Here is a 12,608-nt window from a genome sequence, read left to right as displayed (position 1 = left end):
CACACACACACACACACCAACAGCTCAGACCACACTGTGTTACCTGACCTTTGACCTCTCATTCTCCTCCAGGAGGCGCTATACTAGTGGGTAAACTGAAGAGCAGTGATGACTTTTCTCCATCCAAACAGGTTTTATTAAATTACATTATACTAAATTTAATTATATTAAATTAAATTATATTACACTATTATATTGAAGTATATAAAATTGAATTATATTTAACTATATTAAATTATATTATACTATATTATATTGAATTATATTATATTAAATTAAATGTAATTAAATTGAATGTAATTAAATTAAATTTTATTATATTATATTACACTATTATATTGAAGTATATCACATTTAATTATATTATATTATACTATATTATATTTGATTAAATTTAATTATATTATATTATATTAAATTATATTATACTAAATTATATTGAATTATATTAGATTAAATTAAATGTAATTAAATTGAATGTAATTATATTAAATTATATTATATTATATTAAATTATATTACACTATTATAAGTATATATATATATATATATATATATATATATATTAAGTATATCACATTTAATTAAATTAAATTATATTATATTGAATTATATTGAATTAAATTTAATTATATTTGATTATATTATATTCTGATGCTGGTGTTTTCGTGTTCAGAGGTCTGGGTCAGCCGTTTCCATGGCAGCGGGGGCGGACAACGTGGTCGACGTTCCAGTCAAGCAAAAAGAGGCGTGGCCAGAGAATAACCCCGCCCGCCACTCGTCCTCCTCCGGCCCCTCCCCCGACCAGAAACCAGCCGCCACTCCTCCCTCTAAACCAATCAGGACGAAGCAAACGTCTCCATCCCCGGTAGCCCCGCCCCCTCTGGTCCCGCCCCCACAGCACGGTATCCAAGGCACCCTGAGACACCCCGACTTCCAGCACAACGGTGAGATTAACTGTTAGTGACGTGATGCAAACGTATTTGAACTAAAATAAAATAGTTTGAACTGACATTGAAAATATATAAATAAGTTAAAAAACATTTTTAATGAAACACTTTTCACTGTATTTTGTTTTCACAGTACAAATAAAAAGTACAAAATTAAGTCACTTTAAGTTACTTTATCAAGATTATTTTTTTCTAATTTACAAAATTGAGTTAAATAAACCTTCGGATCTCCATTAATCAATTAATTAATTAATCTGCTCTCTTTAATATCAGCCTAATGTGATATTTCCTCCAAAATGACTTTAAATTCATTAAATAATCACTGAATTATTCAAATAGTTGCTAATCATTTTCCTGTTTATGATGAATTGATTAAACCTTTTAATAACACGATTTGTTTTTATGATCAGTTTTATTATATATTAATAATAATATATTATAAAATAATATATATATATTATAAATAATATATATATATTATAAAATAATATATATATATATTATAAAATAATATTTATATTATATTATAAATTTATATTAATATATAATATATATAACATGTTATTATATTATATTTCTCTTTCTTGCTTTAAAATACCCTCAAAGATGACGTCAGCGATTTAATTTGATAGTTCAGGTAGACAGACAGGTTCAGGTAAACAGACAGGTTCAGGTAGACAGACAGGTTCAGGTAGACAGACAGGTTCAGGTAGACAGACAGGTGCAGCTCCTGGCAAAGCAAAAAAAAAAAAAAAAAAAAGAGGGCAACACAGGGTCAGAAACCTACCGGGAACAAAGTGACTGCTGGCAGAACAACCAGGATGGAGCGACACAGACACAGGAGCACGTCTGTCTGTCTGTCTGTCTGTCTGTCTGTCTGTCTGCGTCGGCATAATGAGAAGCACTCAGGGGCTCCCCCCCTCTCCTCTTCACTTCCTTCTCAGTTTCCTTTCATCCAGCTTTCTCATCAGATCCAGTTTCATATTCAACCTGCAGCAGCAGATTTCCTCCAGCGTACGACGACAGTTTCACCGAGACAATAAACGACTCGTCTGCATCGTTAATATCTCCGTGTCTGTCCGTGTAACGTGTCCGGGCTTTATTAGACCTGGTCCATGTTGGCTGTGAGGCTCTTTGTCATTAAAACACCAGATACCTGCAGAACCGTGTATCCTTTCATATTTATTCACTATTCTTAACAACATTGTTTATGAAGTATTAAAATGCATTGATGGAGCGTCCGGTTAGCTCAGTGGGTAGAGCTGGCGACTCATGTACTGAGGCTGAGTCCTTGCTGCAGCGGTGCAGGGTTCGAATCCGACCTGCGGCCCTTTCCTGTCTGTCTGTAGCTGTCACTGTCAATAATTATAAAAAAAAGGCAATAAAAGCCCGCCAAAAACAAACAAACAAACAAAAGCATTAAATGAGCTGCCTGAGGAGGAGGAGGCTCGTTAATGACCATCGAACACTAAACTGTTGGTTTTAAATATCCACCGTCTCCACCAGGTAACTCTCTGTTTCTCTCCAAAACGCTAAAACAAGTCGCTGATCAAGTAAATTTATTCGTGTCAAAGACTAAATAACCTAAAACTGATCAATCAGAGCCGTAATGTCCTCAGTCACCATCGTCTTTCTACATGTCCAAACCTTTCTCCTAAACAACACACTGATCTAATATATGTATGTATGTGATGTTATAATAATGCAGCTGCACTCTGCTCTCCATTCAATATCTGTCACAATCTGAAATCTACAACATAAACTAAAGTATTTCATTAATTAATAAAACATCCATTTAAACCAACATGTTCCTCTCTAAGATAGAGCAACTATATTAAACTGTAATGTGAATTAAATAATATAATTCTACAATACTTTTCTTTGTTTTAATATCAGCCATTAAAAACCTGTATGAGTCGACCAGCACTCAGAATATCAGAATATAGTGTCAGTGATTCAGTGATCAGTATCAGTGATCAGTATCAGTATCAGTGATCAATATCAGTGATCAGGGCTGTGTCTCCTCAGGTGAGCTGGGTTTGAGGTTCAGGGAGCTGCAGTGTTCAGGTGGAGGCTGCGGCTCTGATGAAGGTCTGAACACTTTAAAGCTTTAAAATCTAAAACATTATTTTTACTAATTACTGTGAAAGCTTCAATCATCTGTTCTCTCCCGTTGCCTAGACGACCGGCTCTCGGTGATGTCGTGGCGTTCGGCTGCTTCCTGCTCCATGGCGTCCGCCGTGCTGGAGCGCGCTCAGAAGAGACGAGAGAACTTCTGGGGGAAGAGATGACCCCCCCCCCCCCTCCTGACCCCGACCAGGTCACTGCTGTCGCTATGGAAACCAGCGTGTTGTTTGTTTTTAGTGGATGGATCATTGCTGTACAATTAGTGAGAATAATGTATTTTTATAGATTCATTTAAGTGGAGAGTCGTGTATTTTTATAGCTGCTGATAATGAAATCGTTTGTTTTTACAGTTTTGTAATTAGATGCTTTTATAAATGTAGTAATTATGTAATGTAATTTAATTATGTGTATTTAATGTCGCTGAGATCAAAGTCAAAAAAGGGACCAGAATAAACCGACCTGGAGGACAAACAAATCTCTGGTTTCACACAAACTTCCTGCAGTTACTGAGTTCACTGTTTGTGTTCAGTTTACAGTTTTAATATAATCTAAAATCTCCATAAAAGAAGTCACTGAGTCAGTTTATTAAATGATAGAAAACAAAGGGAGAAGTTTGGGAACCGCCGTTTGAAACACGATGAAAACACTTTGTTGATTGTTGACGTCTCTCCAGAAAACTTGTTTGTTTGATGGAAAGAAAAAGTTGAACCTTGAACTCTCCGTCGCGTTTAAAGTCAGTTTGTTTCCTCTTGAGGGAATGAGGTTGGACGAGTTTACTTAGAGGAAATTGGCTGTGATGTACTCTCTGGATATTTTCCACCTGCTGCTGAACCTCCGGCAGAAAGATCTTCTGGGTATATTCTATAATTAACGGTGAATATCAGGAACTGGGTGCTCAAATCTGACTCTTTTAATCAGATTTATAAAGTCTGCTGGTGCTTCTGAACTGTTTTTAGTTCATTTTCTCATCTGATCGTTAGTCAGACGTGTTTTTAAAAATTTGTTTGCATCCGGAAGGACAGAAACCCAACTGATGAGTGATAAATGGATGTAAACACACTCTATCTACTGTTTGCATCAGTCTTCAGACATTAGTCAGTTATTATTTACATTATAACACTTAATGCACCATAAAACAAAAATTAAGAGAATTTTTGCATTATTTTTAAGATTGCTACATTTATTTATTGATGCTTATTTCTTATAATATAAACAGTTGTAATAAATATATAATTAAACTTATTATTATTATTATCATCATTATGAGAGAGGTTAAGTTTGTACATTTATAAATTAGATAATCATGTGTCTAATGCCTTTTAAGATACAGAATAACTGCCCCAACCATTTAAGGTGTTCTATAATAATAATAATAATAATAATTAGGATGAAAACCAAACTGGTGGCTGTAAATAATTATTTGAGTGTATTAAACTCTAAAACAGGAAAAAATCATCAGGAAAACTCATCTCAGATGCAATATTTACATATTATACAGTTTATCAGCTGTTCTCTACAGTTATTGTTATACATTGAATATAATATGAAATATCCATTAAATATTGTCAGTTTACTCAATGATAGAAAAGTTTGGGAACCAGTGCACCATATCCTGTAGTTCTTCCTTTAAATTACAGAACAGAATACAAATATATTAATATAATTACCTTTTATTAACAAAATAAAAATAATATATGTGTGCGTATATATAGGAAAAATACCAAAAGTAAAATAATGCAGAATTTAAGAATAAAATAAACTATATTATTGGATTATAATTAGTGAAATGTGTAGAATTCCTACTTTATAAACTGCTGGGGAGGTTGTGAATTCCCCTTCAGTATCAATAAAGTCTTATTGGTATAATAACACATCATAATTATATTGATTTATTCTATATTTTTTATATTATTAGTGGAGAGAATATGGTAATAGGTAAATATTTAACTAAAAGAAAATGGAAAAACTCAAATGATCTCATGTTGTTAAATTCCTCTGAGTCTCATTTCAATCAGTTTTATTAAGTCGGGAATTCACAACAAAACTATTTCCCCCTCCGGACTTCTTTCTATGAATATATTAATTTAAAAAACAAACAAACAGGAGCTGATGTCAGAGCTCGCAGTGAAAGAAGAACAAACACGGTGACTTCCTCCGGGCGGAGAGAACCGACTACCTGGCAACGACTCACTCTATACGCACTATTTGAACACCATACAAACACACAGATGGAGTCACCCAGGTATGAACGGGTGAACCAGTGAATTCCCCTCATTACGATGTACAGGCCAGAACAAACAAAGCGAGGCCGAGTGGGCCGGACCCATTTCATCATAATATGAGAAAACAGCACAGAGTGAATGACAAATAATACATTTAATATGTTCAAATCATTAAATACTCTTAAATAATGCTATATATGTGTGTTTTATGTCTTAAATACCAATTAAAAATGTTATTTCTTGGTAATTTGTAGCCTTTATTAACAGTTTTTGTCACCTTTTTAGCTTATCTTTAGCTCATTTTTAGCATAATATATGAAAGTCCTGCTCTAAAGTTTGAATACACACATATAAAGCACAGAGTGAATGACAAATAATACATTTAACTTAGAATTTAAATTTAAAATGTGATTTCTTGGGGCATTTTTTATTTATTTTTTTGTCATATTCTTTGTTCTCCTTGGCTTTAAAAAAAGTTTTATAACGTCGTCCTGCAGGTTTTTATCATTATCAGTCACACAAATATAAAAATGACTCACAAAGTGTTTCAATTTCTTCTTCATGAAAGAAATCGTCAAATAAAATGATCAAATGTGTTTATACTTAAGGTCACATGTGTTATAACGTCTGATTAAATGTCAGAATTAGTTCTCACAGTGTATCAAAGTGTTTTCATCGGGAAAAACTAAATTCAGCACAACAAATAGAGAATAAAATACCCAAAATACAATAAAATATGTCAAATAAACAAATAAAGTTCCCAGATAATAAAAAATAAACAGATCAGTTTCTGTTTCAAATAACGGTAAATGCACTGCGTAATACTGAGAGCATTAGTCAGTGTAATCATAAAGGGATGCAGTGTGCAGAACATCTCTGGTACTAATACATCAATATGACACTTTAATTATAATTTACTTTAATATTTTTAAAGAAATAATCTCTGTGAAAATACTTTTTTGGAATTATCTCAAAACTTCCAGCAGCTCTACCCGATTCTCAGTCACTGCCGTTCATCTGTGTCACTGGTTATTTCCCTTTCATTATTAACTGGGTGTTCCACTTTAAAGAGCTTCTTCCTCGTTAGCACGTTTGACTTGTCTCTTGTGACACACACAGACACCCTGTTTGATGAGTTTATGGAACCAATAAGAAAAAAAAAAGGTGCAGTTTGATGAGAATATGTCGCCACAGACAGGAAACTTCAGTATGAGGAGGCGTTCACGTGTAGCATGTTAATTCTGATTGAGCTAATTCAGAATAAAAACCCTCAAAAATAAATAAATCTACTTTAATTTACAGCAAAAAAGGTCTGAAGGATATCCGCAGCGCCATTTTAAAGTGAGGCCTTTTATCCCATAAGTCTCCAAGGGATTCACACGCCCAACCCGCACACAATAAATTACTAAATTAAATAGAAAGAGGACCCAGCCACTCGATCCTCCACACCAGGAAAAAAAAAAAACTGTCAGGAAAATCCTATCAGGAAAATAGTGATGTTGAGAACCTTGAAGGAAGCTGAAGAAAGACTGGGCGTCGCTGCGCTCACGTTGTGGCCCCACGGGAGCCAACATGACTTCAGTATCATTGATGTAATTGATACCGGTCAAACGGGAGCTCCTCTTCAGTGGCCTGCTCTGTTGTGGAGTCCCCCAGGGGTCTATCCTCGGTCCCTTTTTTTATTTCATAATTATGCGCCTCCCTCTGGGGATATCGTCTGCAGAAACAGTGCTGATATCTACTTCTATGCAGATGATACGCTGCTGTAAAGCCTGATAAAGCCTGCTGTTACATAACTCCCTTGTATTTGCTTATTTCTGTCTCAAATTAACCGCTCAATGCCTGACAGTTTCTTCCAGTTAATAATCAATTAACAGATCAGTTTCTGTTGCAGTCAATAAAAATGTCATAAACATAAACCACACACTCTGCAACTTGCTCTCATTCTCGGGTCGTCAAATACTGACACGAGTGGTGTTCAATTAGTTGCAATCTGCAACTTCCACTAAATCTCACACACTGGTCCTTTAAGAAGAACACACTGCTCGTCACAGATTACAAAAAAGGATTTATTAGTATCTGTTCATATTTGTGTGTACGCACATAGGGAGTTCACCTCGATACAATCGGACTATCCTTGCAGCAGCATCCTTTAGAGGCCATTAGAAGTGCTGCAGTTGAAGGTTTTTAAACTGGATTTTGACGATATCCATATTTATTTAATTATATTTATACATCAAACAAACTTCCACACTTCATTATTGTACCTTGTCGTAATTAAAAGTGTTGCATAATATGATGCAAATACACATCTAGTCTGAGCAGAGTAACTGGTTGAGGAAGTTTATGCTGCAACACAGTGGACTTCACCTGGGAGTTCACACACACACACACACACACACACACACACACACACACACACACACAGACATAAAGAGGATATTATGTCACTGCAGATCACAAAAAAATGCTCTATGAAGCAAATTGATATTAGAGTTCATTGTCCCATGTTGAATGACAGTTAATTTCCTCTTTATGTAAGTGACAGTAAACACACACAGCAGTGACCTGTGTGTGTGTGTGTGTGTGTGTGGGTTTTTTTGGATGGTTACCTGTCCTATATTTCTGCAGAGGGGGCGGAGGGTTGATCTGTATAAAGAGAGAGGCTACAGAGTCGTCTTCACAACAGCATCCACTGACAGGTGAGGACACATGCAGCCAGATTTCACTTCAATGTTTTATTTTATTACAAATTATTTTACTAATAATTTCTGTTTCTGTCTCTCAGGATAAAATAAAACAACTCTCCTCGTTCTGAAAGGATAATTTATCAAACTCGGCAATGAAGCTCGCCACACTCGTCTCTGTGCTCTGTCCAGCCGCCGCCATGCTGGTTCTCCTGCCGCTGCTCCTGATTGGTTGCGGCGAGCAGGTGGCTGCGCTCCCTGTCGACCAGCCGCTCAGCAAGCCACTGCGAGACCCGGAGACGTACCAGGCTGTCCGGAATGTGTCGCAACACGTGAGTGGTCCATTTTTTTTACTTTAAATGTTTCGGTATGTCATATTCTGAATTTAATGCCAGAATGAAAATGTTTATTTTTTAACAGTTACATTTTTATCGTCTTTAATCAGCTGTTGAAAATGTATTCAGATGTTTCTTTAAAGTAAAAGTAGCAACAAAACTCTACAAAAATACTTAAAAACACACTTAAATTATCAAAGTTCTCACTATGCAGCAGATAAGAACCTGATAGTGTTGTTATCACTAAATTTGGATTATTACTACTTATCCTTTAACTCCTAAGCAGTATTTTAATGTTGTAGCAGGTCACACTGAAGCTACTTTTATCATATTTATCTACAAATCATATTTTATTAAATGTAAAACCTGCAACGCAACTTTTAGCTGTTAACCAAATATGTTGGTATTTACTTACTTAGAATTCCAGCTTCAATACAGACATCTGGCTTTAAATCGGCAAATTTAATACATTTTTTAGTTTAACTTGAACTTAACACTTATAATTGTGTTCTTTTGGCACTAAAGTTACTCTGTAGATTTTGGGCAGTACGTCACATGTTCTCTAAAGTACAACAATAGCTACACACTAAGATCACATTCTTGTTTTTAGTGGGGTTTTTTAGCAATTATAGAGGCATTTGGGGTTATTTGGGGGGTTGTGGGATTCTAAAATCCTGGATGCATCTAAAGCTGATCTGGTTTTCTGTCTCTTCAGGCTCAGCAGACGGACGACGGCTCCAGTGCCAGACTGATGCCCCGAGTCAAGGCTGACCAGGTGAGAATGATTTCAAACAATCAAACATTTCCCACAAAAAAAAAAAAAAAAAATCCTCCTAACCTTACGTGACCTCTGACCTCTCCTCCTCCGGCAGGACCACCTGAAGATCTGCTGCCTCCACGCCAACATCCTCGACTTCTACCTGAACAACATCCTGCATCACCGTGACAACGCGCATCCCAGCATGCACCGCCTGAAGACCGACCTCACCCGCGTCAGCGAGGACCTGCAGACTCATGGCTGCGTAAGTGTCTGAGCAGAAAAATGTGTTTTAATTCGGCTTTGTAGAAGAAATAGTTTGGCTCTTTAAGGCCCTTTAAAACCAGAACTCGTTTTTACTCTTCCAGGCTAGCTGTTTCTGCTCTTTATGCTAAGCTAAGCTGACTGTCTGCTGCAAAGTAGCTTAGCATAAGCACAAATATTCAATACAAAACTTATTTGTAACTTATTTGTTTTGAAATACAGCCGCTCATCAACAAAGTCAGATCCTGTTTTTAGACTTCTTGTTGTGATGGAGCTGCTGTGTGTGGCGGCGGTGTGGTTACGATCTTAAAATCGATAACGACTCGCTGTGGTTTCAGTCGGGAACGTTAACGACCGACACAAACTGAGATTGTTGAGCGATAACAGCTGCTAACCTCCTGCACCTGTCTGTCTCTCCAGAATGTGACTCACTACCATGACCATCACCACGCTGTGGAGTTTCGCAGGAAGCTCGCCAGGGTAAGACTCAACTTTACATTTTAAAACACTTACTAAGAGATTTCAACATAAATGTCATTTTTTCAACTAGAGTTTGTTACGGAAGCCCAGAGGTGGTTGCTCATCTTTGTTTTAGGGCTTTAGGAGTTTACTTTAAAATATCATTTAATCAATAAGTGGATTTACAGAAACTGAATCGACCAGTATTTAGATCATTTATTAATAATTTAGGTCATTTTTTAACTATTTTAATCCCAATCTTTTTTTTTTACTTTACTGTCAGAAATCTGGTTTTAAATCTCAATGTTCAAATTTTAATCTTGGCACTAATCTTATAAATTTGTCTTCTCATCCAATTTTCACCATTTATTAATAAGTTAAGGGATTTTTTCAACTATTTTAATCTCAGGATTGATTAGTTTCAATTTCAGAACTCCAAATTTCCATTTTAATCTTGGCAGTAATCTTATTCCATAGATTTAACTGTTTCACTCTCACAGAGGAAATTCAGTCGGGCTAATATTTTGATAATAAATTAATAGTTTAATCCACAAACACCATATAATCCCTCGTTGCAGCTTCTAAAATGTGATAATTTGCTGATTTTCTTTGTTTTACGTGACAATACGCTGAATATTGTTGGTTTATAGACTATTAATTGATTTATTAACCATTTATTAATGGATTATATTACATTTATCAGACAAACTTAATACTCTGCTCACATCCTTTAACTTGTACTTGTGTGTTTCTAACGTGTCTGTATTTGTTTCAGATGGGGGGAGAGCAAGGCATAAACAAAGCTGTGGGAGAGATCGACATCCTGTTCACTTATCTGCAGGACTTCTGCCTCCACCCGAGAAACTCCACCGCCGCCGCCACCGCCAACACCTCGGCTGTTTCTACCGAACAATGAGCAAACAGTATCTACTATCATATTTATCAACTTTTATACCAACAACTTTTATATGTTTATTTATTAATATATTTAATTTGAGAAAATATTTAAAGTTTTTTATATAGAAGCGTACAGTATTTATATTGACTCGAGTATGACTGATCTGATCTATTTATTGATCAGAATGTTTTAATGCCTGAGCTGAAAGGTGTTGATCATGTTGCCATGTTATGGCTTATTATTATAAAAAAGTTGTTACAGTATTTAAATGTTGAACTCAGACTGTTGGACTGTGCTGAATAAATGTGCATGTGACAAAATGTACTTGAAAATAAAATAAAGTTTGGTTTGAATATAAACGTTGTCTCTGCACTCTGCTGGTGTCAGTTAAAGGAACAGTCTCTGGTTTTTTAAAGTTATTTCCAATCAGCTAATCTACATTTTATCTGAAAGCTGACTAGTGATTACATAAATTGCTAGTTAGTTAGTTAGTTAGTTAGTTAGTTAGTTAGTTAGCTGATGTTTAGGTAACATTAGCCAACTTCACGTTTATCTTTTAACCATCTTCAAAACATAGATTAGCTTAGCATGTAGCTAATGACAAAAAGACAATAATGCAACTGAACAACGACGACAATGTAAAAACCAGCGTGTGTTCAGTTAGCAGGCTGAAAGGATATTTTTGGCATCAGGAGGTGACAAGAAAGGTTTTATTTTACAAAATATATATAATATATAACGTCAGTTTAAGCATTATTATTATTTTATACACTTTTTTGAGGCACAGAAAGACGTTGTTGTCATTGTTAATCCCAGTGAGGAAAAGCGCATTGAAGAACTTTTTGACAAACGGACGTAAGAAGGAGTTTGCTGAAGCGTTGACGCTGGTAAATAGGACAGCAGTGCATCAAGATGCTGCAAGTGTGCCGCGTGTGTGGTGTAACATAGAAAACACAGCGTGTGGGTGTTTTGAAGTGAGTCATACGCTGCCAGTGTGTCCTCGATGCCCTTGTGGTTGGCGAGATCTGACTGTTGGCCCCGGATTAACAATGAGAAAAATAAAATGAGACAATAGAGAGCTCCAGGGATCAGGTTGTACCATTGGCTTTTGCATTATTGCAGAAAATAAGCCTAAGGTCTACGACATTTGTGCCGTTTAATGTCACCGACAACCGTCCACAGGCGCACCCTGAGGTTGTAGCAGGCTCTGTTTTAAAGCAAATGAAATGAAATGAAGCTACAAAGTTTTTTTCTTTTGCCGATGGAAATAACTGGCAGGCATTCCTTGACCTCTGACCTCAAGATATCTGAATGAAAACTGGTTAAATTAATGCATCATGACCCCCCTTTGCAGAAATATCCACTTATGCTAATCCGATGCATTTTTTTTGCATGTTTTTCCAAGTTAATTTTAAAATGACTCCATAAACTGTGTTGGAATTGCAGAAATTGACACGTAAAAGCTTCAGTCACCCTCATAGAGTACAAACTTTTACATGATGTTTCATCAATTTCTTCATGTAAGTCAAAATGAAGCGACACCGACCGCCGTGGCTGACAGACTGACCACAGCAGCGTAGCAGGAACAGCGAGCTGCTAGTCAGAGCTAACAGAGCTAACAGAGCAGCTGCTGTCAGACTGAAGCTTTTACAGTCACTAGAAGCAGGGAGTGTTAGTGGGTTAGCAACAACTAGCATAACATCAGATTACATTTATACTTAAATATATGTATACATTTCATGTTAACTGGGTTTTTAAAGTGAATGTTGTGACGGTTCGGGATGATTTAAAAGGGCATGTTGAGACATTTTAAATGTCAATATTAACAGCAGCATTAAGTGTTTTATCACAGTACAGACATATATATATATTTATATTTATTTTACAGCTCATTTAAGTGATTTAAGTG

General features: G+C 35.8%; 2 protein-coding genes across 3 annotated transcripts in view; both read left to right on the top strand.

Moving 5' to 3' along the window:
• mdm1 (Mdm1 nuclear protein) overlaps positions 1 to 3,570 on the top strand; it is a 14,835-nt gene extending 11,265 nt beyond the window's left edge. For both annotated transcript variants that reach the window (XM_051391734.1, XM_051391735.1), the window contains 4 exons: positions 73 to 131; positions 677 to 947; positions 2,979 to 3,041; positions 3,132 to 3,570. In XM_051391734.1, coding sequence (XP_051247694.1) covers positions 73 to 131; positions 677 to 947; positions 2,979 to 3,041; positions 3,132 to 3,241 — 503 coding nt within the window. In that variant the 3' untranslated portion in view covers positions 3,242 to 3,570. The remainder of the gene's footprint in view (positions 1 to 72; positions 132 to 676; positions 948 to 2,978; positions 3,042 to 3,131) is intronic.
• Positions 3,571 to 8,019: 4,449 nt separating this feature from the next.
• Positions 8,020 to 11,058, top strand: il22 (interleukin 22). Its single transcript, XM_051391785.1, has 5 exons — positions 8,020 to 8,318; positions 9,037 to 9,096; positions 9,194 to 9,343; positions 9,763 to 9,822; positions 10,577 to 11,058. The coding sequence occupies exons 1-5, from the start codon at positions 8,142 to 8,144 to the stop codon at positions 10,715 to 10,717; spliced, it is 588 nt and encodes a 195-aa protein (XP_051247745.1). The 5' UTR covers positions 8,020 to 8,141; the 3' UTR covers positions 10,718 to 11,058.
• Positions 11,059 to 12,608: the final 1,550 nt, after the last annotated feature.

Source organism: Dicentrarchus labrax, unplaced genomic scaffold (assembly GCF_905237075.1).
Source record: "Dicentrarchus labrax unplaced genomic scaffold, dlabrax2021, whole genome shotgun sequence".
NCBI lineage: Eukaryota > Metazoa > Chordata > Actinopteri > Moronidae > Dicentrarchus > Dicentrarchus labrax.
Note: the sequence above shows the minus strand (reverse complement) of the source record. Positions and strands in the feature narration are given on the sequence as shown.